The sequence below is a fragment of the Callionymus lyra genome, chromosome 15 (genome assembly GCF_982586985.1).
Source record: "Callionymus lyra chromosome 15, fCalLyr1.hap1.1, whole genome shotgun sequence".
Classification (NCBI taxonomy): domain Eukaryota; kingdom Metazoa; phylum Chordata; class Actinopteri; order Syngnathiformes; family Callionymidae; genus Callionymus; species Callionymus lyra.
The window spans coordinates 13,746,802-13,774,501 of record NC_141832.1 but is presented as its reverse complement, the minus strand read 5'-3'; the positions used below and the strand labels follow the sequence as shown (position 1 = coordinate 13,774,501).

At 35.6% G+C, this 27,700-nt stretch overlaps 1 protein-coding gene across 1 annotated transcript; it reads left to right on the top strand.

The window, feature by feature from the left end:
- Window positions 1–143: 143 nt before the first annotated feature.
- tbc1d16 (TBC1 domain family, member 16) lies at window positions 144–27,700 on the top strand. The gene is made up of 13 exons (XM_087809545.1): window positions 144–253; window positions 1,755–1,964; window positions 3,591–3,753; window positions 3,817–4,083; window positions 14,644–14,814; window positions 15,985–16,132; window positions 17,019–17,183; window positions 17,243–17,391; window positions 20,455–20,589; window positions 22,550–22,736; window positions 22,811–22,990; window positions 24,164–24,310; window positions 25,626–27,700. Exons 1-13 carry the CDS (start codon window positions 250–252, stop codon window positions 25,890–25,892), a joined length of 2,193 nt encoding a protein of 730 aa, XP_087665671.1. The 5' UTR covers window positions 144–249; the 3' UTR covers window positions 25,893–27,700.

The following is a 27,700-nucleotide window of genomic DNA, read 5'->3' as shown; positions in this document are numbered from 1 at the left end:
GTGAGACAATTCCTTTTTGAGGAACCTTGTTATCGAGAGGACCAGAACGTTCCGTAGATAAACGACATCGTGGCATTTATTTATCGGCTTCAAACAAGCGAACGGATTAGATGCTCCTGATGTCGAGCAGGAGGTTGATCTCACTGGGTTGATTTTGAACCTCCTGATGAGGATCAGCTCCTCCGAAGTTCTTCGACGCTGGAATATACTTGCCGGAGGCGAACGTTTGTGGTTCTTGTGGTCTTGTTCATGAGTGAGTGAAGGACATCGATCATAAAGCTGTGCTAATAGATAGAGATGTGTATTGTCGCGAATCTGCCGATACAAGTATATATTGTGATACTGTAGTAACGAGTATATATTTGTAGTATTGTCGAGTACTTGACTCTGGTGTTTTTACAGACCACGTGACTCTTGACGAAGTTGTAACTGCTTTAAGTTGTTTTCAAACCAAGATATGTCCAAACATCAGCTTTAAAAGCTGCTGGAGTCGACTGTATCCTCTTGTCCTCAGTCATCGCCGGGATCTCATGGGAATTTTTTTTTCTTTTAACCGCTGACGTTGCAATTAAACTTCCGGCTGCTCGTTGCGTCCTCCGCAGCTAAAGGAAAGACGGAATCCTGCGAGGTCTCGTCGATGACTGAGGACGAGAGGATACAGTCCACTCCAGCAGCTTTTAAATCTGATGTTTGGACATATTTAGGTTTCAAAACAAATGAAGGCAGTTATGACTTTGTCAAGAGTCATGTGGTCTGTAAATTCTGCAACACCAGAGTCAAGTACTCGAAACAATACTACAAAGTTATCCTTGTTACTACAGTATCACGATATATCGTATCGTAAAGACAGATTCTTGCCACATACTTATTAGTCGATATTTCAGAGGTGGATTAATTATAGTTAAATATATCAATTCATATATCGATAGACCAATTATAGTTTAATAAAGTGTGTGTAAAATAAAATAATTCGATTTTATTTACAATTTAAATGTTTTTTATTTTGAGTTGCGATTCAACTTCCAGCCACTAGATGGCAGCAGTCATTATATCGTGCGCAGCCACAGGGAAAAATCGAGTCCATCGAGATCCTGGTGATGACTGGGGACGAGAGGATGCAAACACTCTTGAAAGTACTTCAAGAACTCTTTATGTCCTTGGCAGCTCAAGAAACATCGAAATCCAACGGGATTCCAGCAATGACTGAGGACGAGAGGATACAGTGGACTCTTTTAAAGCTGTTGTTTGGTCATATTTTCGGTTGAAAACAAATGAAAGCAGTTACGACTTCATCAAGAGTCATGTGGTCTGTAAATTCTGCAACACCAGAGTTAAGTACTCGACAATACTACACATATATCCTTTGATACCTTATGATTGACGTTCTCACACCCGTGCTCGTAAACGCCGATGTAAGCAGACGCCTCTAAACGTTGAGCTCAGTCGTCCGTGATGCACTCGGAGTAGACTCTTGACGGTTGAGGTGGTGTTTGCTCGTCTTGTGTACGGATCCGTCGTGGTGTTGTTGACCGAAGGCGAGGCTGCAGTCGAGCGACACGGAGTCACGAGGACGGAATGTGTCCGTCAGTCCGGACGAGTGATAAAACCGTTGGCACGAGTCCGAGGCCGCAGTACAGACGAGCACACGTGTCGTGGGCGAGTCTCGCTTCCACCTTCAAACATTAACCAGGATGTCTTTTTTTCTTTTTTTTTTAAATCTCCATCTGTTCTTCTTCTTCTTCTTCCTCCCTCAGAGGATGGGCCCCGTGTCCAGGCGGCTGAGATGTCTCTGGGTCGGCTCCTGCGACGCGCTTCATCCAAGGCCTCCGACCTCCTGACCTTCAACCCCGGACTAGCGTGCTCGGCGCTGCGCTCCGGTCTGGACGGCGAGATCATCTTCTCCAAGAATAATGTCTGCGTTCATCCAGCGGAGCCACTGGCCGGCCTCGCCGAGCATCATCCAGGTCAGAGCCACGCTTACAGTTTGATCAAATTGTTTGATTATAGTTGGAAATTGTTTGATTATAGTTGATAATTGTTTGATTATAGTTGAAAGTTGTTTGATTATAGTTGATAATTGTTTGATTATAGTTGATAATTGTTTGATTATAGTTGATAATTGTTTGATTATAGTTGAAAGTTGTTTGATTATAGTTAAAATTGTTTGATTATAGTTGATAATTGTTTGATTATAGTTGAAAGTTGTTTGATTATAGTTGAAAATTGTTTGATTATAGTTGATAATTGTTTGATTATAGTTGAAAATTGTTTGATTATAGTTGAAAATTGTTTGATTATAGTTGAAAATTGTTTGATTATAGTTGATAATTGTTTGATTATTGTTGAAAATTGTTTGATTATAGTTGAAAATTGTTTGATTATAGTTAAATTGTTTGATTATAGTTGAAAATTGTTTGATTATAGTTGAAAATTGTTTGATTATAGTTGAAAATTGTTTGATTATAGTTGATAATTGTTTGATTATTGTTGAAAATTGTTTGATTATAGTTTAAAATTGTTTGATTATAGTTGAAAATTGTTTGATTATTGTTGAAAGTTGTTTGATTATAGTTGAAAATGGTTTGAATACAGTTGATAATTGTTTGATTATAGTTGATAATTGTTTGATTATAGTTGATAATTGTTTGATTATTGTTGAAAATTGTTTGATTATAGTTGAAAATTGTTTGATTATAGTTGATAATTGTTTGATTATAGTTGATAATTGTTTGATTATAGTTGATAATTGTTTGATTATAGTTGAAAATTGTTGGATTATAGTTGAAAATTGTTGGATTATAGTTGAAAGTTGTTTGATTATAGTTGAAAATTGTTTGATTATAGTTGAAAATGGTTTGAATACATTTGAAAATTGTTTGATTATAGTTGAAAATGGTTTGAATACAGTTGAAAATTGTTTGAATAGGTCAGAGCGATGTTTACAGATGGTTTGTTAGTGCGATCTTTCACGTGTACGGCAGTTACTACTGCAAACACAACTAGAATTACTACAAACAACGAGTGATTAAGAAAAACATGACTCTAAAGGAACTGTCTCTAGTGTCTGGTCCACAAGTTCTTAGTGACTTAAAATTGTGTTTAAATTGTTATTTATTACTTTGATTTCTTTATTATTATTTTTATATTGTTTTTTTTGGGGGGAAAAACAAGAAGTTTTTTTATATTATGTATTTATAAGTCACTTGTAACACATAATAATAGAGAAACGGTTTTATTATGTTGTTTTTATAACTGTAATAACAGTTGAACCTTTATCTAAAACTATAGTTAGTTAAAATTTGTAAAAAATATAGTTATAATATAGATTTTTAAACTGGTTACAACAAATGCTAGCTTAGCTAGTGGCTAACAGTGTTAGCTGGAGTCTTTCAGAACACATACTACATATTTTAGAGTCATAAGTATTTTATTATATTATTTTCAACATTTTATGACAAGTTTTGTAGTAAAGCAAATAAATATATTAATTTAAAACAGGACTACGTCTGAGGTGGTGAAATATTATTGGAGGTAAAACATAATATGTATTTTAAAATGGTTAAAAAAACAGCCATTTGCGCCCCCTGCAGGTTACCTCTGTGTCCACACGGAGAAGGACGAGAGCCTGGGAACCACTCTGATCCTCACCTGGGTGCCCAACTCCAGGATCCAGAGGCAGGACGAGGAGGCGCTGCGCTACATCACGCCCGAGAGCTCGCCCGTTCGCAGGAACGCCCGGCGCCGCGGCCGAAGGTGAAGCCGGTTCGACTCCAGAAGCGAAGGAAAAACAACGAGCGTCTCCGTCTCTCTCCTCAGACCTCGCTCGCGTCCGGTCACCGAGGAAGACGAGGACGACGAGAGATGCAACCCGACCGCTCTGATCCTGGACGTCACGGCCTCGCAGCCGGCGCCGGCGTCGGCGGGCGACGAGGCCGACGAGGGCTCTTGCGAGCTGTCGGACGAAGTGAGCCGGGACAGCACCATGGGGTCGGACTCGGACACGTTCTCTTCGCCGTTCTGCCTGTCGCCGGTCAGCGAGGCGCTCTGTGAGAGCAGCTCCGTCTTCCTGGACAACGACAGCCGGTCAGTGTCGCTTTATTACATTTACTTTATCTATTTTCACTTTTATACTGTAGTTTTATGTCAGTGTCACTTTATCACATTTAGTTTATCTATTTACACTTTTGTACTGTAGTTTTATGTCAATGTCACTTTATTACATTTAGTTTATCTATTTACGCTTTTATACTGTAGTTTTATGTCATTGTTACTTTATTACATTTAGTTTATCTATTTACACTTTTATACTGTAGTTTTATCTCACTGTCACTTTCTTACATTTACTTTATCAATTTTCACTTTTATACTGTAGTTTTATGTCAGTGTCACTTTATCACATTTAGTTTATCTATTTACACTTTTGTACTGTAGTTTTATATCAGTGTTACTTTCTTACATTTAGTTTATCTATCTATTTACACTTTTGGAATGTAGTTTTATGTCAGTGTTACTTTCTTACATTTAGTTTATCTATCTATTTACACTTTTATACTGTAGTTTTATGTCAGTGTTACTTTCTTACATTTAGTTTATCTATCTATTTACACTTTTATACTGTAGTTTTATGTCAGTGTTACTTTCTTACATTTAGTTTATCTATTTACACTTTTATACTGTAGTTTTATGTCGGTGTCACTTTCTTACATTTAGTTTATCTATCTATTTACACTTTTATACTGTAGTTTTATGTCAGTGTCACTTTATTACATTTAGTTTATCTATTTACACGTTTGTACTGTAGTTTTATATCAGTGTCACTTTATTACATTTAGTTTATCTATTTACACTTTTATACTGTAGTTTTATGTCAGTGTTACTTTATTACATTTAGTTTATCTATTTACACTTTTGTACTGTAGTTTTATGTTATTGTTACTTTATTACATTTAGTTTATCTATTTACACTTTTATACTGTAGGTTTATCTCACTGTCACTTTCTTACATTTACTTTATCTATTTTCACTTTTATACTGTAGTTTTATGTCAGTGTCACTTTCTTACATTTAGTTTATCTATCTATTTACACTTTTATACTGTAGTTTTATGTCAGTGTCACTTTATTACATTTAGTTTTCCTAGTTACACTTTTATACTGTAGTTTTATGTCAGTGTCAATTTATTACATTTAGTTTATCTATTTACACTTTTATACTGTAGTTTTATGTCAGTGTCACTTTATTACATTTAGTTTATCTAGTTACACTTTTGTACTGTAGTTTTATGTCAGTGTCGCTTTATTACATTTAGTTTATCTATTTACACTTTTGTACTGTAGTTTTATGTCGGTGTCACTTTATTACATTTAGTTTATCTATCTATTTACACTTTTGTACTGTAGTTTTATGTCAGTGTTACTTTATTACATTTAGTTTATCTATTTACACTTTTATACTGTAGTTTTATGTCAGTGTCACTTTATTACATTTAGTTTATCTAGTTACACTTTTATACTGTAGTTTTATGTCAGTGTCACTTTATTACATTTAGTTTATCTATTTACACTTTTATACTGTAGTTTTATGTCAGTGTTACTTTCTAACATTTAGTTTATCTATCTATTTACACTTTTATACTGTAGTTTTATGTCAGTGTTACTTTCTTACATTTAGTTTATCTATCTATTTACACTTTTATACTGTAGTTTTATGTCAGTGTTACTTTCTTACATTTAGTTTATCTATCTATTTACACTTTTATACTGTAGTTTTATGTTAGTGTCACTTTATTACATTTAGTTTATCTATTTACACTTTTATACTGTAGTTTTATGTTAGTGTCACTTTATTACATTTAGTTTATCTATTTACACTTTTATACTGTAGTTTTATGTCAGTGTTACTTTCTTACATTTAGTTTATCTATCTATTTACACTTTTATACTGTAGTTTTATGTCAGTGTTACTTTCTTACATTTAGTTTATCTATCTATTTACACTTTTATACTGTAGTTTTATGTCAGTGTTACTTTCTTACATTTAGTTTATCTATCTATTTACACTTTTATACTGTAGTTTTATGTCAGTGTTACTTTCTTACATTTAGTTTATCTATCTATTTACACTTTTATACTGTAGTTTTATGTCAGTGTTACTTTCTTACATTTAGTTTATCTATTTACACTTTTATACTGTAGTTTTATGTCGGTGTCACTTTCTTACATTTAGTTTATCTATCTATTTACACTTTTATACTGTAGTTTTATGTCAGTGTCACTTTATTACATTTAGTTTATCTATTTACACGTTTGTACTGTAGTTTTATATCAGTGTCACTTTATTACATTTAGTTTATCTATTTACACTTTTATACTGTAGTTTTATGTCAGTGTTACTTTATTACATTTAGTTTATCTATTTACACTTTTGTACTGTAGTTTTATGTTATTGTTACTTTATTACATTTAGTTTATCTATTTACACTTTTATACTGTAGGTTTATCTCACTGTCACTTTCTTACATTTACTTTATCTATTTTCACTTTTATACTGTAGTTTTATGTCAGTGTCACTTTATCACATTTAGTTTATCTAATTACACTTTTATACTGTAGTTTTATGTCAGTGTTACTTTCTTACATTTAGTTTATCTATCTATTTACACTTTTATACTGTAGTTTTATGTCAGTGTCACTTTATTACATTTAGTTTTCCTAGTTACACTTTTATACTGTAGTTTTATGTCAGTGTCAATTTATTACATTTAGTTTATCTATTTACACTTTTATACTGTAGTTTTATGTCAGTGTCACTTTATTACATTTAGTTTATCTAGTTACACTTTTGTACTGTAGTTTTATGTCAGTGTCGCTTTATTACATTTAGTTTATCTATTTACACTTTTGTACTGTAGTTTTATGTCGGTGTCACTTTATTACATTTAGTTTATCTATTTACACTTTTGTACTGTAGTTTTATGTCAGTGTTACTTTCTTACATTTAGTTTATCTATCTATTTACACTTTTATACTGTAGTTTTATGCCAGTGTCACTTTATTACATTTAGTTTATCTAGTTACACTTTTATACTGTAGTTTTATGTCAGTGTTACTTTATTACATTTAGTTTATCTATTTACACTTTTATACTGTAGTTTTATGTCAGTGTCACTTTATTACATTTAGTTTATCTAGTTACACTTTTATACTGTAGTTTTATGTCAGTGTCACTTTATTACATTTAGTTTATCTATTTACACTTTTATACTGTAGTTTTATGTCAGTGTTACTTTCTAACATTTAGTTTATCTATCTATTTACACTTTTATACTGTAGTTTTATGTCAGTGTTACTTTCTTACATTTAGTTTATCTATCTATTTACACTTTTATACTGTAGTTTTATGTCAGTGTTACTTTCTTACATTTAGTTTATCTATCTATTTACACTTTTATACTGTAGTTTTATGTTAGTGTCACTTTATTACATTTAGTTTATCTATTTACACTTTTATACTGTAGTTTTATGTTAGTGTCACTTTATTACATTTAGTTTATCTATTTACACTTTTATACTGTAGTTTTATGTCAGTGTTACTTTCTTACATTTAGTTTATCTATCTATTTACACTTTTATACTGTAGTTTTATGTCAGTGTTACTTTCTTACATTTAGTTTATCTATCTATTTACACTTTTATACTGTAGTTTTATGTCAGTGTTACTTTCTTACATTTAGTTTATCTATCTATTTACACTTTTATACTGTAGTTTTATGTCAGTGTTACTTTATTACATTTAGTTTATCTATCTATTTACACTTTTATACTGTAGTTTTATGTCAGTGTCACTTTATTACATTTAGTTTATCTATTTACACTTTTATACTGTAGTTTTATGTTAGTGTCACTTTATTACATTTAGTTTATCTATTTACACTTTTATACTGTAGTTTTATGTCAGTGTTACTTTCTTACATTTAGTTTATCTATCTATTTACACTTTTATACTGTAGTTTTATGTCAGTGTTACTTTCTTACATTTAGTTTATCTATTTACACTTTTATACTGTAGTTTTATGTCAGTGTTACTTTCTTACATTTAGTTTATCTATCTATTTACACTTTTATACTGTAGTTTTATGTCAGCGTTACTTTCTTACATTTAGTTTATCTATCTATTTACACTTTTATACTGTAGTTTTATGTCAGTGTCACTTTATTACATTTAGTTTATCTATTTACACTTTTATACTGTAGTTTTATGTTAGTGTCACTTTATTACATTTAGTTTATCTATTTACACTTTTATACTGTAGTTTTATGTCAGTGTTACTTTCTTACATTTAGTTTATCTATCTATTTACACTTTTATACTGTAGTTTTATGTCAGTGTTACTTTCTTACATTTAGTTTATCTATTTACACTTTTATACTGTAGTTTTATGTCAGTGTTACTTTCTTACATTTAGTTTATCTATCTATTTACACTTTTATACTGTAGTTTTATGTCAGCGTTACTTTCTTACATTTAGTTTATCTATCTATTTACACTTTTATACTGTAGTTTTATGTCAGTGTCACTTTATTACATTTAGTTTATCTAGTTACACTTTTATACTGTAGTTTTATGTCAGTGTCACTTTATTACATTTAGTTTATCTAGTTACACTTTTGTACTGTAGTTTTATGTCAGTGTCACTTTATTACATTTAGTTTATCTATTTACAATTTTGTACTGTAGTTTGTTATCAGTGTTACTTTATCACATTTAGTTTATCTATTTACACTTTTTTACTGTAGTTTTATGTCAGTGTTACTTTATCACATTTAGTTTATCTATTTACACTTTTTTACTGTAGTTTTATGTCAGTGTTACTTTATCACATTTAGTTTATCTATTTACACTTTTATACTGTAGTTTTATCTCACTGTCACTTTCTTACATTTAGTTTATCTATATACACTTTTATACTTGCCTTACCTTACCTTATACTGTAGTTTTGTATGTCGGTGTAACATTATTACATTCACACTTTTATACTGTAGTTTTGTATGTCGGTGTAACTTTATTGCATTCACACTTTTATACTGTAGTTTTGTATGTCGGTGTAACATTATTACATTTACACTTTGATTCTGTAGTTTTGCATGTTGGTGTAACTTTATTACATTTACATTTTTATACTGTAGTTTTGTATGTCGGTGTAACATTATTACATTCACACTTTTATACTGTAGTTTTGTATGTCGGTGTAACTTTATTGCATTCACACTTTTATACTGTAGTTTTGTATGTCGGTGTAACATTATTACATTTACACTTTGATACTGTAGTTTTGCATGTTGGTGTAACTTTATTACATTTACATTTTTATACTGTAGTTTTTATTATTTAGGCCACATTTCTGTTGCAGCTATTCACCGTCAACTTTAATATACAATCATTAGATTAAAGTCGTATAAAATGCATTTGTTACGAGATTAAAGTCGTACAAAATATTTTACTACAAGATTAAATTCGTATAAGTCCTATAAAAACACTGTGACTATGAAATCAGCAACTTGGACAAGTTTTTTCTAACTACTTTAATCTTGTAATGAACTATTTTGTACGACTTTAATCTTGTAATAAGGTGTTTTCTACAACTTTAATCTTGTAATAATGTATTTTGCACCACTTTTATCTCGTAATAAAGTAATTTTTAAGACTTTAATCTCTGAATCAGGTATTTTCTACAACTTCAATCGCCTATTAAGGTATTTAGTATGACTTTAATCTTTTATTAAGGTATTTTCTACAACTTTAATCTCGTAATAAAGTATTCTGAACGACTTTAATCTCTTAATAGGGTATTTTTTCACAACTTTTATCTCGTAATAAAGTATTCTGAACGACTTTAATCTCGTAATAGGGTATTTTTTCACAACTTTTATCTCGTAATAAGGTATTTTGTACAACTCTTGTCTCGTAATAAGATATTTTGAACGACTTTTATCACGTAATCAGGTATTTTGTACAACTTTGATCTCGTAATAAGGTATTTTGTACGACTTCAATTTCGTAATAAGGTATTTTTTTTACGACTTCAATCTCGTATTAAGATATTTTTTAAAACTTTAGTCTCGTATATAGGTATTTTGAACAACTTTAATCTTGTAATGAAGATTTTGCATACGATTTTAATCCCGTTTTAAAATATTTTGTATAACTTTAATCTTATAATGAAGTATTTTGTAAGACTTTAATCTCGTAATAAAAGTATTAAATATGACTTTAAACTCGTAATAAAAAAGCGTTTACAATCCTTCCTACTAATCTCCCGACTTTAAAACATTTAAACATTAGTTCTGTACTTGCTCTAGTCGTTATATTCTGCCACAAGGTGGCGCCATGATTAACTAATGGAGGGCATTTGGGTTGTCATTCCGTTGTCGACCACATGATGGCTCTCTGCTTCATTTCATACCCTTTCAAGGGCGTTTAAGAGACTTTTTTAATGTTTTATTTTTTGGTTTAAACGAGACAAAATCCTTATCGTCTCGCAACTTTCCATCTTTTTTCTAGTTTATTTCTCATGTAATAAAGAATTTCCTTTTTTTTAGATCAACATGAAGTCGTTTTATTGAAAATTCATCATTTATTTTTTAGACTTTTTCATATAGATCTTTGTTTTTACTTGTATCACGTGATTCTGCTTTAACCATGTATATAATTATGGTTGCAAATTATTAAATGATTAGCAATAATGAATGTTTTTAACACATTAAAGTGCAGTGACAAAATCAAATGGGTTTCATTTATTATGGGATGTTTGTAATAATTGTAACAGGTTAGTTCAGTGTGTATAATTGTTTTAATACAATAACCTTCTTTCTAATGTAATTAAACACAACTTTTTTCTTTTTTCACTGCCCTTTTTCACTCCCTGAAGTTGTAAATCATTGTTTTTTAAAGTGTTAAGACTTTTCTCAGCAACTGTAAACAAGATTTAAACTTATTTAATGAAATCTCTTAACCATTAGTATTATTTATTTGGATTTTTTTATTCAGGTTTAAGTTTCGCAGTCATTTTTCCACTTTATTTTAATTCCGCGCTGCTTCTCATACTTCAAGACTTTCCGAGTGTCTTTCAGAAAGATTCCTCTCAAACATCCCCCTTTCTTCTTCTTTTCCTCCTCCTCCTCTCCCTGAAGTCTGTGGGAAGTCCTTTGATTCCCAGCGTCCCGGGGTTGTTGGCTGGGCTGCATGTCAGGTCTCTGGATTAGAAGCCTGGAGAGGCCGAGGAGCTGCAGCCAAAACTGTGGAACTCACTCGGTTTCCTCTTTCTCTTCCCTCGCTTTTAATTGACACCGTTAAGAGGCCGCGAGCTGGAAACATGTCACTTGGAATCACGGGGAGTGAGAAGGGCCGCGAGGACGGAGGGGAAGGGAAGGAGGGGAAGGGAAGGAGGGGAAGGGCGATCGGAATAGGTTCATCTGAATGGAAGAGTATATGAAATCATTGCTGGCAGGAAGTTACACACATTTTTATCAATAATTTGTCAAAAAAAACAGTTTTCATATTCATTGTTTAACTAGCAAAAATTCAAGATAAAATGTAAATTTTGGAGCCTGCTTGTTGAAAAAAAATAATAAAAATAATTGGTAAACACTGCCATCTAGCGGTTGGAGGCCAACACTGTTGATACACTTTAATATCTTTTTTTGTATCGATGTTCAACAGCAAAGTGTCCATATTTATAAATGTATAACTAATTTTATAAATAAAAAAAAGCTTTAAAAGATGCTGGACTATACTGTATCCTCTCGCCCCCAGTCATCACCTGGAATTGAATGGTTCCTTTGCCCGCGGAGACTATACTGTATCCTCTCGCCCCCAGTCATCACCTGGAATTGAATGGTTCCTTTTCCCGCGGAGACTATACTGTATCCTCTCGCCCCCAGTCATCACCTGGAATTGAATGGTTCCTTTGCCCGCGGAGACTATACTGTATCCTCTCGCCCCCAGTCATCACCTGGAATTGAATGGTTCCTTTGCCCGCGGAGAATGTAATGTCTGCTGCCATCAAGCAACAAGATGTTGTACTGGACACAAAAATGAACAAACACGGTGAAAATTTGCACAATATTTGTAATTGAAATGTAAACCATTAACACACTATAACACACTGTTTCAATGAAGTGTTGCGTTACAGTTAACAAGTCAATTTTTTACTGCTTTTTGTTCATTTTTGTGTTAGATGGCAGCAATTGTTGCTTCCTCCGCTGTTACAGTAACAATGGAATTCTGATGATAACTGAGGACGAGAGGATACAGTCGACTCCAGCAGATTCTAAAGCAGATGTTTGGACATAGTTTGGTTCTAATTGGTAAATTAAAAAATATATATATAGAATTTTTAAATATTAATACAGTGCTCCTGAATATGGTATCGTTAAAAAAAACATTGTGATGTTTAAATATATAGAGATTAATTTTAAGTTGTTTTTCTCCATAACATTTCCCAGACAATGAGACGTTGTCGAGTCAAACACTGACCTAAAGAAACATTTTTGTGCAGGAGTTTGACCGAAACACGTTTGTTATGAACACTTGCATCTCAGTTTGAACCGCAGAGATTAGCCGAAGCCTTCAGCGTCGGGTCCTTCCAAGAGTGACCCGGTTTGTTCCCTGGTGGGTCCGCCTCGTATATGTGGAAAAAGGTGTCGCGTCAGGGCCTCGGGGCAGTTTTAATCTGTCCCCGGCCTGCTGGGACGCGCCGGGCAGACTACAAAACAGCTTGTTTACATCGTGTTCTCGCTCCGTTAATGGCTGCACTCGTTTGCCCTTTTAATCTTTTCTTTCACTGCCTAGTTCAACTGAAGTGTTGGTACAAGTGTGTTGTCGTCATGTGTGACTCTATTGTATCATCAGTGTGTGTTTGTACAAAACTCTCTTTTTATTTAAATATTGACATAAGAAAATGATCTTAATCCCCCCCTATTGAAAACACTGTTTTTCTGGATATGAAATCTTGTTTATAGTAACCACGCCCACTCTGCTGTGATTGGTCAAGCATTGAGGTTTGTCACCGTGTGTCATCAATCCAGGAAGTTACCACCTCCAAGTGAGTTGTTGTATAAACAAAGCTAGGCACGGTTACAGCTGGCTGGAGGAGTGAAGCCATTATCAAATCATAATGGACTCCGCTCTCGTAACCTCTTGTTCGCCCAGATTTCAGACGAACTTTATAAAGTAATAAGTTCAAAACATGGTGACGGACTTACTGCATCTTGGAGAGGAAGACTTGAACATTTGAAACATGTGAGTCTGAAAAGTTGGGTTTTCACTTTAATCCATGACGTTTGCAACACTCGGCGTCACTTCCGGGTCCGAGACCCTCCTTGGCTCGTTCTGTAGTAAAAGATTCAACTATGCTCGGATGGCGTCTGGTGCCTGTTGGACCCCTAAAGTAATGCAAAGAAAAGATGACCCGTCTGTTAGTTTAAGTGTCTTTTACCCGTCATTCTAGTTCACATTTAGGAAAACAGTGCCATCTTGTGGTGGGAGGCCATCACTTGCTTTTTTTAAAAGTTGAGTTTAACATCCTAAATTACAGTCAGAATATGTTTAAACCCGAATCAACATTTCTTAAAGACTCTATAAAAGGCATTATAAATATTTTCCTCTAGAAAATATTGAAAAATGGAGAAATTAAAGCGTCACTACTAAAGATTGAACATGTTTGTTTCTGTCTCCCTCTGCTTATTACTAGTATTGTTTTATAAGTTGGACTGTGTTCTGGGCGAACGAGAGGTTACAAGAGTGGAGTCAATTATGACGTAATAATGGCCAGCTGTAATCCTGTCCCGCTTTGTTTATTCAAAGAGTCCCTTGGAGGTGGAGACTCCCGGATCGATAACGTGCAGTGACAACCCTCAATGCTTGACCAATCACGGCAGAGTGGGCGTGGTTATGTTCTACATGATTTCTAGTATCCACTGAAGAACCAGGTGCGGTTCTAGCAACTGTCCACCGTCACTTCCTGTACAGTTTGAACCTCCAAAACCCAGGTTTTGTATCCGGGGCTCTTGAGGTCCGTTGGCTTCCATGAAGTCGCCGCCTCTGAGCAAGCCATTAGAATTGTGGACGGCAGCAAAAACTGTGAAGGATCGTGTGACGCTGGAGGTGACGATCCTAAATAGCTGATTCGGAGACGCTCGTCTCGAATGTCAGCGGGTTTAACGCGTGTCGGGGTCGCTCTGTTTCTCAGCACTGGCGAGTCTCGGGGTGTGTTCTCGAGTGTATCGTGCTCATTAGACACGGTGTGTGTGTGTGTGTGTGTGTGAGAGTGTGTGTGTCAGTCCAGCCATGTTTACACGCTTGCGTCCGAGCGGCAGGAGAACCAGGAGCTCAGGTTTCAGAGCCGGGAGAATCAAGTGTGATTTGTGTGTGTGTGTGTGTGTGTGTGTGTGTGTGTGTGTGTTGTTGTCCAAGTGTGTCCTCAGAAGCCTCCGTGCATTCCTCTCATTCTGCCGGAGGAACCTCGCCGAGACCCGGAACGAGGGGGCAGCGCAGAAATGCGTGGATTAACCCCCGCGATTATCAGCGGTCGAGACACAACCCACCACTTTGTGCGAAGCATCATCTTCCTCGTGTCGCCTTCAGGGACCTGTGCGAGGAGTCGGTGAGTTCGGCCTCCAGCCTGGAGAGCAGCAGCAGCAGCCAGTCTCAGGGGGCGCGCTGGGAGGAGCAGCAGAAGGTTCTGGCCCTGGAGCAGTTGTGCGGCGTCTTCAGGGTGGACCTGGGTCACATGAGGTCCCTACGACTCTTCTTCAGGTCAGGGTTCGGGGGTCGACCGTAGCTTGTTTATCGTTACAGGAAGGACCATAAAGTGACAAGTGAAAATTATTCAAACCAGTTTGAACTAGTTCATAGTGCCATAATTTAAAATGTCCTAAAGTTCACCGCTCAAAGAATGAACTAGTTTAAAGTTCGGATCAATAGTTTTAAAATGAACTAGTGTAGTTCGTAGTTCAACATTTTCTAAGAATCACCGCTCAAAGAATGAACTAGTTCAAAGTTTAGATCAATAGTTTTAAAATTAATTAGTTTAGTTCATAATTCCACATTTTCTAAAGTTCACCACTCAAAGAATGAACTAGTTTGAAGTTCAGTTAATTAGTATTAAAATTAACTAGTTTAGTTCATAATTAAAAATGTTCTAAGGTTCACCGCTCAAAGAATGAACTAGTTCAAAGTTCAGTTTGATAGATTTTAAATGAACAAGTTCAGTTCATAGTTCATAATTAAAAAATGTCTTAGGTTCACCGCTCAAAGAATGACCTAGTTCAAAAGTTTTAAAATGCACTAGTTCAGTTCATAATTCAAAATGTTCTAAGGTTCATCGCTCAAAGAATGACCTAGTTTAAAGTTCAGTTCAATGGTTTTAATATGAACTAGTTCAGTTCATAGTTCATAATTAAAAAATGTCTTAGGTTCACCGCTCAAAGAATGACCTAGTTCAAAAGTTTTAAAATGCACTAGTTCAGTTCATAATTCAAAATGTTCTAAGGTTCATCGCTCAAAGAATGACCTAGTTTAAAGTTCAGTTCAATGGTTTTAATATGAACTAGTTCAGTTCATAGTTCAACATTTTCTAAGGTTCACCACTAAAACAATGAACTAGTTCAAAGTTCAGTTCAATAGTTTTGAAATGAGCTAGTTTAGTTCGTAGTTCAGTAGTAAAGAGTATATATATTTAAGAAATGAATTAACATTGAACTTTGAACCCTAGAGTAGTAGTGATGCCTTCATGGTCCCAAAAAAGACACTTAAAAACATCTAAATACCTCCTTGGACTTCGTCTGAACAATTCCTAATGTTGGAGCTTCATTACAAGATGGACGTTACAGTCGAGCAGTACGAAGGTTTTTGGATGTTTTTGAGTGAGTTTTCGGACGAAGGAAAAGCGAGAAGAAAAGGAGTGACGTGTGAATGTGGTTGCAGTGATGAAGCCTGCACCAGTGGTCAGCTGGTCATCGCCAGCAGAGAGAGCCAGTACAAAATCCTCCACTTCCACCACGCCGGCCTGGACAAGATGGCCGAGGTCTTCCAGAAGTGGAAATGCTGCAGAGAGACTCACCTGAAGGACCAGGTCTGCTTGCACTTCTGGTCATGTGACATGAACTAAAACCCATGAAATGAGAATGAAAAACCAAAACAAAGTCTGTCATTTACTTGGTACAGTATGTACTATAGATGGTTTGAAATTTAATCAATATTGGACCTATTTTAATTTTCGGGGGGGTCTTACGCTCCCCCTGCGCCCCCTTACAATTAACCTGCTCAAGTTGTCCTCCCACCCAAGACCTTGACTGTGAGGTCAGTGGTCCACAATTTTTTCAAGTATTTAAATGGTCAGGGGGGTCTTTCTGCCCCCTTACAATTAACAAATGGAGCTGAAATGATGTACATTACCCTGAACCTACTTAATAATAAAGTTTTTAATTCTTTTAAAATTGGACCTACTTGAATTGTCATGGGGGGTCTTCTGCCCCCATTCAACCCCACCTTTAAAATGAACAAAATGACCTGAAAATCTTAAAAATCTATTAATTGGCATTAGCTATATATGGTTTGGTTTAAATTTGATGAAAATTGAAAGTTTTTTGAAATTTCAAGGGGGTCTTTTGGCCCCCCAAATTCAGGAAATTTCACTTACTCGGTATGTCGTAATAGATTGTTTATATTTTATTTTAAAAATAGGACTTTTTTATTCATTTTCATGGGGGGTTTTTTTGTGCCCCCATACCCTGGACCTTATGATGTCGCCCCCATTAAAAAGCTTCTACAAGATTAATGGGACATTAACAGCTTTAGAAAGTAGTCGAGTAGTTTTGAAAGACTATTACAAACTGTTTTTTTACACTAGTATTAAGAGACTAAACTAGACTCTTCGATGACTAAACTAACTAGTGTATCGCTGACTAAATATGGGAACGACTAAAAACGACTAAAAACACTTTTTAATGTTCCTCCAGGTGTCGGACGAGAAGTCCTGCATGCAGTTCTCCATCCAGAGGCCTCTGCTGCCGTCGGCCGAGACTCACCCGGAGGAACGACTGTACCGGCGTCTGGACGTCACCACCTGGCTGCGTCACCTCAACCACGGCGGCCAGGTGGAGGAGGAGTACAAGCTGCGCAAGGTACGACTCCCCGGCGCCCCCCTTGCTCGCCAACCAAAAAACCTATCTTCGGAATCCAGGCCATCTTCTTCGGCGGCGTGGACCCGTGCATCCGCGGCGAGGTGTGGCCCTTCCTGCTGCACTACTACAGCTACGACTCCACGTCGCAGGAGCGCGAGGCCTGGAGGCGGCAGAAGCGAAGCGACTACCGCGACGTCCAGGAGCGCAGGTGAGACGCCGGGGGTCTCGTGGGCGGAGCTAAAAATGTCAGTCGCGCTAGGTTTTGTTAAAGGTCACCGTTTTTTTTGGAAGGTCGTGTTTTGATTACTCACCTGGAGAGAGAAGACGGTATTTTTGGTAGAAACATTTCTGGAGCTGCTTCTGGTTTTCACCCGGATGATGACATCTGAGACTTTTAAGTATTTTTATCGACATTAATACATAAACATAGTACTAAAAATGATGTTGTACTTGTTTACTAGTTTAAATTCTTTTTTCTTTTGGGACTATTTACACTTTTTTTTTTTTTATTATTATACTTTAAAATACATTTTTAAAAACATGATTTTAACCTGATTATTAATTTTCCTTTTTAATTATTTTCCCTTTTTTTTTTAATTATACTTAAAATATATATATATTTAGAAAAATATGATTTTTAGCCTGCTTTTATTTTTCCTTTTTGTTCATTTTCCCTTTTTTTTAATTATACTTAAAAATATATACAGTATATGTAGAAAAATATGATTTTTAACCCGATTTTATTTTTCCTTTTGTGTTTTCTTCCCTTTTTATATCAATTATACTTTAAAACACGTTTTAAAAAATATATAAAAAATAAAATGTGATTTTTAACCTGATTTTATTTTTGCTTTTGTGTTTTCTTCCCTATTTATTTCAATTAAACTTTAAAATACGTTTTTAAAAATAAAATATGATTTTTAACCTGATTTTATTTTTCCTGTTTGTGTTTTTTTCCCTTTTTTTAATTATACTTAAAATATATATATTTAGAAAAATGTGATTTTTAACCTGATTTTATATTTCCTTTTGTGTTTTTTTTTCCTTTTTTTCAGTTATATTTTAAAATACTTTAAAAAAAAAAAGAAAAGATAATAATATATTAAAAAATATATATTTTAATTGGGACTCTTTAATCGTCACTTCCTTCTTTTTCCCATAAAAACGGAAAAAGAAAATATATACTTTTTATTAGAAAAAAATATAACCTTTTTATTCATTATTTATTTCCCTATTCCATAGTTTTTACTGAATTTTGTGTATTTTCTCCTCAGTTAAATGAAACAATAAATAAAATGTTATTTTCTTTTCCTTGTAACCAAAGTTTTTTATTTTATTTTTATTCAAAATTGTATCTTTTATTCATTATTTATTTCACTATTCCATTGTTTTGACCAAACTTTGTGTATGTTGTCACTCGATATAAATTGAAACGTGAGACGTGATGTCACACATTCAGTCGCACAACAAACCACGTGTGTTGTTGTTGTTTGTCAGTGAAACATGACATGACTACGAGTGCGTCGACTCATTACGAGCGACTCTCAAAGGTCCATCATTAGAGGAACTTGATCTTTGCTCCGCGTCCCTGGAGTCTCATGGTTTTTAAAGTACTTTACTCCATCGATCCGTCCGAAAAGTCTCCGATAAGTCCATAGAATGGATTCAAATGTGGCTTAGGAGCCATATGCGGCCCTTTGAGTGATTTGTTGCGGCCCAGTTACCTCTCTTTTGTTTTTAATTCTTCAATATAAAACTTTAAATCATATATTTTTAACTTAAATTGAGTCTTTTCATGTGTCCTTTTTAAGTGTATTTCTTTTGATATGAAGACACTTTATCTCTCAGTTTCTTGTAAATATATATTTCTATAATTGTCTTATTAGTTTACATTTGTTTTACTATGCCATAAAATGGGATTTATTGAGATCAATTAAGTTCCAGTAATTGTTATTTAACTTATAATCAATATGAAAATTCCAAATTGAATTGTTTAGCAGCACAGGCCGGAATGCTAACAGTTAGCATTTTTTTTTTTAATGGTGTCTTGTTGGAATATAATTGATAATTCATCATTTACAGGACACATAATTCTAATTTAACGTACGGTTTAAACTTGTTATCTATTCAAAATTGAAATAGCGGAGGCTTGAATGCTAACAGTTAGCATATAGCTTCTTTGTTTTGTTTTTTTAAACAATGTTTTATTGCGTATTATTATTATTCCTAATTAATAGTGTTTTTAGTACATGATTGATAATTAAATTTAACATATGATTAGAAGTTGTTAGCATTCATGCCTCCGCTGAATTCTGAATCGATAACAGTTAGCATGTAGCTACTTCTTTGTTTTTTTAACAATGTTTTTCAGCATTATTATTGATATCTGTAATTTTCTTATACATTTTATTTATATTTGTTTTCAGACCTGCGATAACACAAGGGTTAAAACCATTGAGCGTTAAATCATGATTTAGTGGTAACTTAAAAATGGTAAGTTTAACATTTAAAACATTTTTTATAGACAAAATGTTTTTTAGGGGGAAACAACTTATGCAAGAAATAATAGTTATAATTTAAGTCCCTTTTTTCTCTGGAATTTAATTTGACCATTGAAAATTAAAATAATATAAAAAATACACATAATGTAAGTAAGTAAGTAATATTTATTTATATAGCGCCTTTAAAAATATATATTTTTGACGTTTCAAATGATACTACCATACTATTTTATATTATTTAAGGCTTTTTATTAATATTAAAGTCATTTTTCTTACTGTTTTTTTTTCATCTGGTGATAATAATAATGAGAATCTCAGATATATTTAAGTAATAAAGATCATTAATGATATTTAAATGACGATGTAATGGTAACTCGACTAGTTAAGTCAAGATTATAAACTAAACGCATATATTTATTCGGCTCTAACTGTCGGAGAAAATGCCTTCAACAAAATAAGAATCGCCTTCGTGAGCCGCATCAGCGTCAGACGGTCCTCCAGAGAGACTCTCTGAATAAATATCTCGGCGGTCGAGGGAGATCCGAGCGACACAAACACCTCGTGGTGAAACTAAGCGCTTGCGCGACATTGCATCAGGTGTTCCGTCACTATTCCTGCCGGGGCCCACGAGCAAAAACAAACAACTCTAATGAAATCGCTCCGGCTTATTAGAAGTTCTCACCGAGGGCCGGGACATTAGGATTGGATTGGGTTCCTCTACGGAGAGATGAACGTTACGACAAACATTTTGTTTCTGATGTCGCCTGCAGGTTGTCCATGAGCCCCGAGCAGCAGAGCGACTTCTGGAGGAAGGTCCAGTTCACCGTGGACAAGGACGTGGTCCGGACCGACCGGAGCAACGACTTCTTCCGGGGAGAGAACAACCCCAACGTGGAGATCATGAGGTTCGTCCTCCCCACCCCCCAACCTCCCCCCGCCTCCCCCCGCCTCCCCCCGCCTCCCCCTCGCCTCTCATTCCATATTCCGAGTCCTGCGGGAGACGCAAATGAGTTTCATGCTTTATTGACTCCGACTAAGCTGCCCGAGCACTTTTTGATGTATGCTCAGAGCTAATGGCTTCCACTAAACGAGGAGCTGAGGGTTTTTAAACAGCATATTAGTTTAGCCGCTCTCATGTTTGTCGAGATATCTCCTCTCATACTCAGCCGGGCTTCTATAGGGGAAGTTACACCCCAGAAACCGAACAAAAACAACAACCTTTAATGTTAAAATGAAAGAGTATGAAACCATTTATTTTAACATATGTTTCTGCGCATCTCAACCAGTGTTTTCTGGGTCTTCCCCGGGGCCTCCACCCACTGAAAATAGTCGGTACTACATATTTAAACACAATGAAGAACATTGGCCCCCAAATGGTTTTATCATGAATATAATGCCAATGTTGTTGTAGAAGAACTTACACCCGCCTTACTTGGCGTGCCAACAAAATGGGGACCTCCCATGATGCCTTTTTTTTTCACGGCTCCATTTAGTGACGCCTGATTGGTCCCTACAATACTGTATTTAAATGATATGTTGATGTGGCAAAAGTAGTAGATAGCTGCGTTTGGTTGGCTGGGCGGCAAAGCGGGAGCTGTTCAGGTCACCGTTACTGAGAGGGATTGTAAGCTCAAATAATTTCTTGGAACTTGACAGTAGGAGCATCCAAACACACAGCAACAAATAAGTAATATATAGTTTGTCTTTCACTCATTTTGTACTAGTTTATAGGTTTCTTTTTTGAGTTTACTTGAATAAAACCATCATCTTTATAAAGAGTCACCTGCTATTGTTACTTCAGGAAAAAAACATATTTTTTCAAAACAAAACTCCTTTCAGACGGTAATAGTAGCACATACTGATGCTATTAAATGGAATTTATTGAGCTAAATGAAGAACCCATAATTGTTATTTAACCTATAATCAATTACAATTTTCCAACTTGGTTTGTTTAGCAGCAGAGGTTGGAATGTTAACATCTAGCTTTTTGTTTTGTTTTATGGTGTTCTTTCGGTATATAATTGATAATTCATTTATTAACAGTTTTATTTTATATATTTTTTTTACAATGTTTTTTAAGTATTATTATTGAAAATTCAACTATTTTGAGAAAAAAAAATGTTGATTGTTGTTTGATTTACAACTAAAACTTGTAATTAGAAATTCAAATAGCAGAGGGATCAATGCTAACAGTTAGCATCTAGCTTCTCTGTTTTAAAAATTTTTTTTCTTTGGTATATTATTGACAATTCATCTACTTACAGGACATATAATTCCAATTTAACAATAGATCTTGTAATCGATTAGAAATTAAAATAGTAGAGGGATTAACGCTAACAGTTAGTGTGTGTTTTTGTAACTAGAGTTTTTGTTCTGTATTAAAATTGATCATTCAACTATTTACAAAAAATATTTGTATTTTAACCTACAAATAAAACCTGTAATCGATTAGAAATCTAGATCGCCTGAAACGGTTCACTAGCACCTGATTAAATATTGATATTTAATATTTTAATACACATTTTTATTTTTGTAAACGAATGAAAGTTTAAAAAAAAAAATCATTTTGGAATCTACAAGTCTATGATTGTCTTTATTCTTTTGTTTGAATATTTCATCATTTCCAATCAAAACCCTGCTGTTGTTGCCCTCGCCTGCTCCGCCGCGGCTTGAATATGCAGCAGAACTTGTAAGAGGATTTCTTAAAAGCAGCATCCGTGTGGGGAATACAGAGAGATCATTAATTTCTCCTCCCTGGTTACCGGAGGAGTTGGCATAGCAACCGCCGGAGTGGTGTTTGCTGGGCATTATGTTTAAAAAAAAAAAAGCAGATGTTTGTGGTGTGACTTTTGGTGTGCTCTTCAGGCGGATCCTCCTCAACTATGCGGTCTTCAACCCGGACATGGGATACTGCCAAGGCATGTCGGACCTGGTGGCCCCGCTGCTCAGCGAGATCCAGGACGAGAGCGACACCTTCTGGTGCTTCGTGGGCCTCATGGAGAACACCATCTTCATCAGCTCGCCCCGCGACGAAGACATGGAGAGGCAGCTGGTACTTTTTTCTTTTTTTTTCCAAGAGATCGATTTTTACGACGAACTCTGAACCGACGGGGTCTGTTCTGGCAGATGTTCCTGCGAGAGCTGCTGCGGCTCATGCTGCCCGACTTCCACCAGCACCTGACCCGGCTCGGGGAGGACGGACTCCAGCTGCTCTTCTGCCACCGCTGGATCCTGCTCTGCTTCAAGCGAGAGTTCCCCGACACCGACGCCCTGCGCATGTGGGAGGCGTGCTGGGCTCACTACCAGGTCAGGGAGGGGAACTTGCAAAATTCAAACCTTGCAGATCAAAATTTGAATGGTGTCGTGGCTCCAGAATGAGACTTGTGATATAAATGTTAAATTAAATCCGTCTTAGTTGACTTTGAAAGTTCAAATAAACTGGATTCCGTTCAAAACGGGAGGTTTTCAGATCTTAAGCCCTGCAATAAACTAGGAACCGCTGGAATATGAAGGATCTGTTTTAACAGAATAACACTTAAGGAAGAGAAAATACACAATTAATTGAATTTTTCACACTGCGACGACCAAATGGGGAACTCCCATGATGCCTTTCTTACACACTGCTCTACGTAGTGACCCCTGATTGGTCGCTACAATACTGTATTTAAATTATATGTTGATATGTCAAAAGCAATCAACAGCTGTGATTGGAAGGCTGGGCGGCAAAGCATTAGTGGAGCTGGTCAGGTCACCGTTACCGAGAGGGTCGGTGAGAGGAATGGCACCTCATACGCAATGTTGAGGGGTTTTTTTTCGACGATTTAAATTAGAAAATAAGTTGGAAAGTGATGATATCTTAGTAGGAGTCCACCCATGCTGCTCAGTCCTACCACACCAGCTAAAAATGGCACTAAAAGCTGAAAATAAACATTTTTTTTACTGTAAATATATAATATAGTTGTGGTTAATTATAAAAACAGTTGCTTTTTCTTATCAGTTCAGGTAAAAAATGTGTTGAGAATCAAATAAAAGTTTAATATTTGGTTATTCATTACGATCCTTTAAAAAATTGAATTAAAACATACACTCGAGTTCTTTTGTATAAAATATCTGGCAAATCATATTTTTACTCTCAGTTTTTTCTTCTTCTGTGGCTTTAAAGGCTGTAGTTTATTAAATATTTTTAAATCAATTTTAAAAGTGTGTAAATAAGTAAATGTTTTGGTAGATTTGCAAAATTCAAACTGACAAAACTTTGTAGATGTTTTCTGCACTCAAAACCGTTTTTTTTAATTTGCCAGCTTAGCATTTAAAGGTGAAAATTAGCCGTCGGAGTCTCCGAGTTGCCGCCGAGCAACAAAAGCGGCGGCAAAAGTGACAGTAGTTTTTAATGCCTAATCCCCTTTAATCCCGTCTTAATCTGTCGTTCCATACTCGTCTAATATGTTTCCTCGGTGTTCGGGTTGAATTTTTTCGCAGACGGACTACTTTCACCTCTTCCTGTGCGTGTCCATCATCGTTCTGTACGGGGAGGACGTGACGGACCAGCAGCTCGCCACCGACCAGATGCTGCAGCACTTCAGCAACCTCTCTATGCACATGAACGGGGAGCTGGTGCTACGCAAGGTACTGGTTTATCACCGCGCAGCTTCTCGAAGCGATGCTTCCCCCAGGGTTTAATTTGAATTTAAATCGGCAATATGTAAGTGTTAACACGTTGTTTCTGGCTCCCCCTGGTGTCGTCAAAGTGTAACTGCATTGTCGTGGAATCTCTGTAGCCAGTGCATTTGCAGTTTAGGGGTCACATGATGACTCTCAGGGGGGCCAAGCAAAGTGGTGTCAGTCAAGATCATTGTCAAAATAATAGCTTGAGATTTCCATAAATCATTCACTGCAGATAGTTTAGAAAATATCGATATATATTTTTTCAGATACCGTTATTTAACAGGACTGTATCCTTTAAGAAATATATACATATTATTATGTTTTTTGCCTTCAAATCAATTTACTTTTTTATTATATTTCTTGTATGGTTTGCAGTTTAAATTCTCTGTCGCTAGATGGCAGCAGTCATTACCTCCTATCTAGAGGAACCCTAAGTTCCTGTGGGATACCGGCAATGACTGAGGACGAGAGGATTCAGTCGGCTCCAGCACCTTTTTAAAGCTGATGTTTGGACATATTTTGGTTTGAAAACAAATGAAAGTAGTTACGACTTCATCAAGAGTCATGTGGTCTGTAAATTCTGCAACACCAGAGTCAAGTACTCGATAATACGACACATATTTCCTTGCTACTACAGTATCACTATATATCGTATCGTTGCCCCTGTATCGTGATATGTATTGTATCGCCAGATTCTTGACAGTACACACTCCTGCAAATTATCCAAAAAGATATGGTTAGAATGTTACCTATTGCTGCTTTAAAGCCTTATAAATTACCTTTGAAATATCATAGAGAAGTCTTGAAAAATGAAATCACAGAAACAAAACAAACTCTCACTTTTTTTCATTTTGAAAAAGGTATAACATAAGATAAAAGGAAGTATACTGGTGGAAGATAAGGGTAAGTGACTACAGAATGAACAATATTAAAAAGAAAAAGAAAAACTGGAACATGGTCTAATGTTTTATTCATTACGATCCTAAAAAATTCCATATTTGTGTCTTTTTAAAACAAAAGATTCAAACGTATAAAGCTAGTGCTGAGGATTTATTTTAATTTAGAAATGTTTTTCAATAACCATTTATCTTCAAAATGTTAAATCTGTTAAAAATGAGTTTATATATGAATCAATGTGAGCCAGATTATATGTCTAGGAATAGAAATACGTACCAAAAACAGAATTTGAAGCCGTTTTGTATTTGGCTAAAAAGTATGAGCTCAATTTTCCGAACGTTCATCAGTCACCAACACATTTGTTTCCGACCCCCTGCAGGCCCGCAGCTTGCTCTACCAGTTCCGCCTGCTGCCCAGGATCCCCTGCAGCCTGCACGACCTCTGTAAACTCTGCGGTCCGGGGATGTGGGACAGTCGCTACATCCCGGCCGTGGAGTGTTCCGGGGAGCACACGGACTCGGAGAGCTGCCCCTATGGAGGCACCTCCACCCCTCAGCCCTCGTCGCCCAGTCTCACCCCCACGCCGCCCCCGGAGGCCAAGAAAGGCTCCAAAACGAGGGATATTTTCACTTTCCGGAAGAGCTAATCCGAGGAGTCGCTCACAGGTTTCACTCGATCAATGACTCTTTGGTTTTGATGTTTTTTTTGTTTTTAAAAAACAAACACTGAATGTTATGCAAAAAATATCCCAAATGTTGGTGACGTCTTGAATGATCAGAAAAACGCCACGAACCTCTCGCTTCTCATCGACTCCCCGTCCTTATGCTGCGACTGCCTCCGCCAGACCAGACAATCGCCCCCTGCTGGTGTTTTTTTTTGTAGGCTCCGGTCACGTCAGGGTCCGAGGTGAGTCACATGGTGCAATCGTCCACTTTTTTCAGGGTCAAAGGCCACTTGAGTAAATGTGAATTCTATGTCGTCAAACGCCGTCTCTTGTTCGTGTAGCGACGTCGACGTCATGCTAACGGTCGTCACTGTCTGACCTCAGCGTTTCCAGGTCGCTCCGCTAGCTTTCCTCGCACACATCCCGGAGGTCACGTGATCGGTTTACAATCGTCATTTATTCCTTATTTATCTCAGGTGCTAGTGATGCTAACTGTTAGCGTTCATGCGGCTGATAGTTCAATTTCCAGTCAATAACTTCTATCGCTTAAAACATGTAATTTAAATTGTAATTTATTATTAGTTTTGATTGACCGTTTAATAATGAAGTTTTTTTGGAAAGAATGTATTTTCTTTTATATTTTTTTCCTAATTTATCGATTAAAAATACAGAAAGGCTAGACGCTAACTATTAGCATCTGTACATCTGATACTTTTGAATGTGTTATAAGCTACTGTTTTATGTTTAATAACAATTATCTGTTAAAGAAGAAGCACGAAAAAGAATTCACGATTAAGAAGCACAAATAAGCTAGACGCTAACAGTTAGCATTCTTGCCTCTGCAGCTAAACACTACTATTTGGATTTTTGTGTTGATTGTATGTTAAAAACAATGTGTCCTGTAAAGAGATGATTTATCAAAAAATATGTTTAAAAAAAAACACTATTATATACACATAGAAGCCACATGCTAACTGTTAGCATTTATTCCTCTGCTCCTAAACACACGTAGAAATTACATTTGTTAAAATAAAAAATAGAAATAGAAATTTATATTGATTTTGAGCTTTGCCTAAAATGAGAAAGAAAAATACACTTTTAAAACAATGCTAAAGCTAGTTGCTAACTGTTAGCAATCAAACGCAGCACTGCGATACTCAGATCAAAAATAAAGACTTGAATGAAAAGTTTAATTTGTCAATATATAATTCGTGGTGCGTTCACTGACCGCCATCGGTCTGAACAATGATCACAAACATGTTTAAGAGCGACTTGGAGCAGTTGAGCGAACAAACAGTGACGACCGTTGAGACGCTTCTTCACCTTCGGGAAAGTGTTTCAAATGTAACTCCCCATATTCCAGTCTGCCAGAACATTATGACCACCTGTCTACCCACCACAGAGGCGATGGTTTTGTACTCGCGGATGACTTGAACTCATCGACAAATGGCTGCAACATTTCAAGTATAAGCAGGTCAATGTATCCACAATGTTAGCAATATTATAACCTTGCATGGAAGACGAGAACACGACGGTCGACACTTTTCTTCAAAGGACTGAAACCACTTCTTCCCAAAAAAAACAGCAATAGATGATTTCACAACGAGAAAGACACAAACCCTCCAATATGATTTTCCAGCGATGAATTGTTATTTTTACTTGGTGGTTACAATCACAACATCAATTTAAAGAGGGCAATAACTGGATAAAAAATATTTTCAATCACACTATAAATGTCTTGGTGTCACTTAAAAAGCCACGTTGTGTAATAAAAAAGGGAAAATATTTAA

Excerpts from the sequence above, each read along its gene's own strand:
- tbc1d16 (XM_087809545.1), top strand. Across the intron at positions 16,133-17,018 it reads AGACTCACCTGAAGGACCAG|GTGTCGGACGAGAAGTCCTG; the intron begins GTCTGCTTGCAC and ends ATGTTCCTCCAG. Across the intron at positions 17,184-17,242 it reads AGGAGTACAAGCTGCGCAAG|GCCATCTTCTTCGGCGGCGT; the intron begins GTACGACTCCCC and ends TTCGGAATCCAG.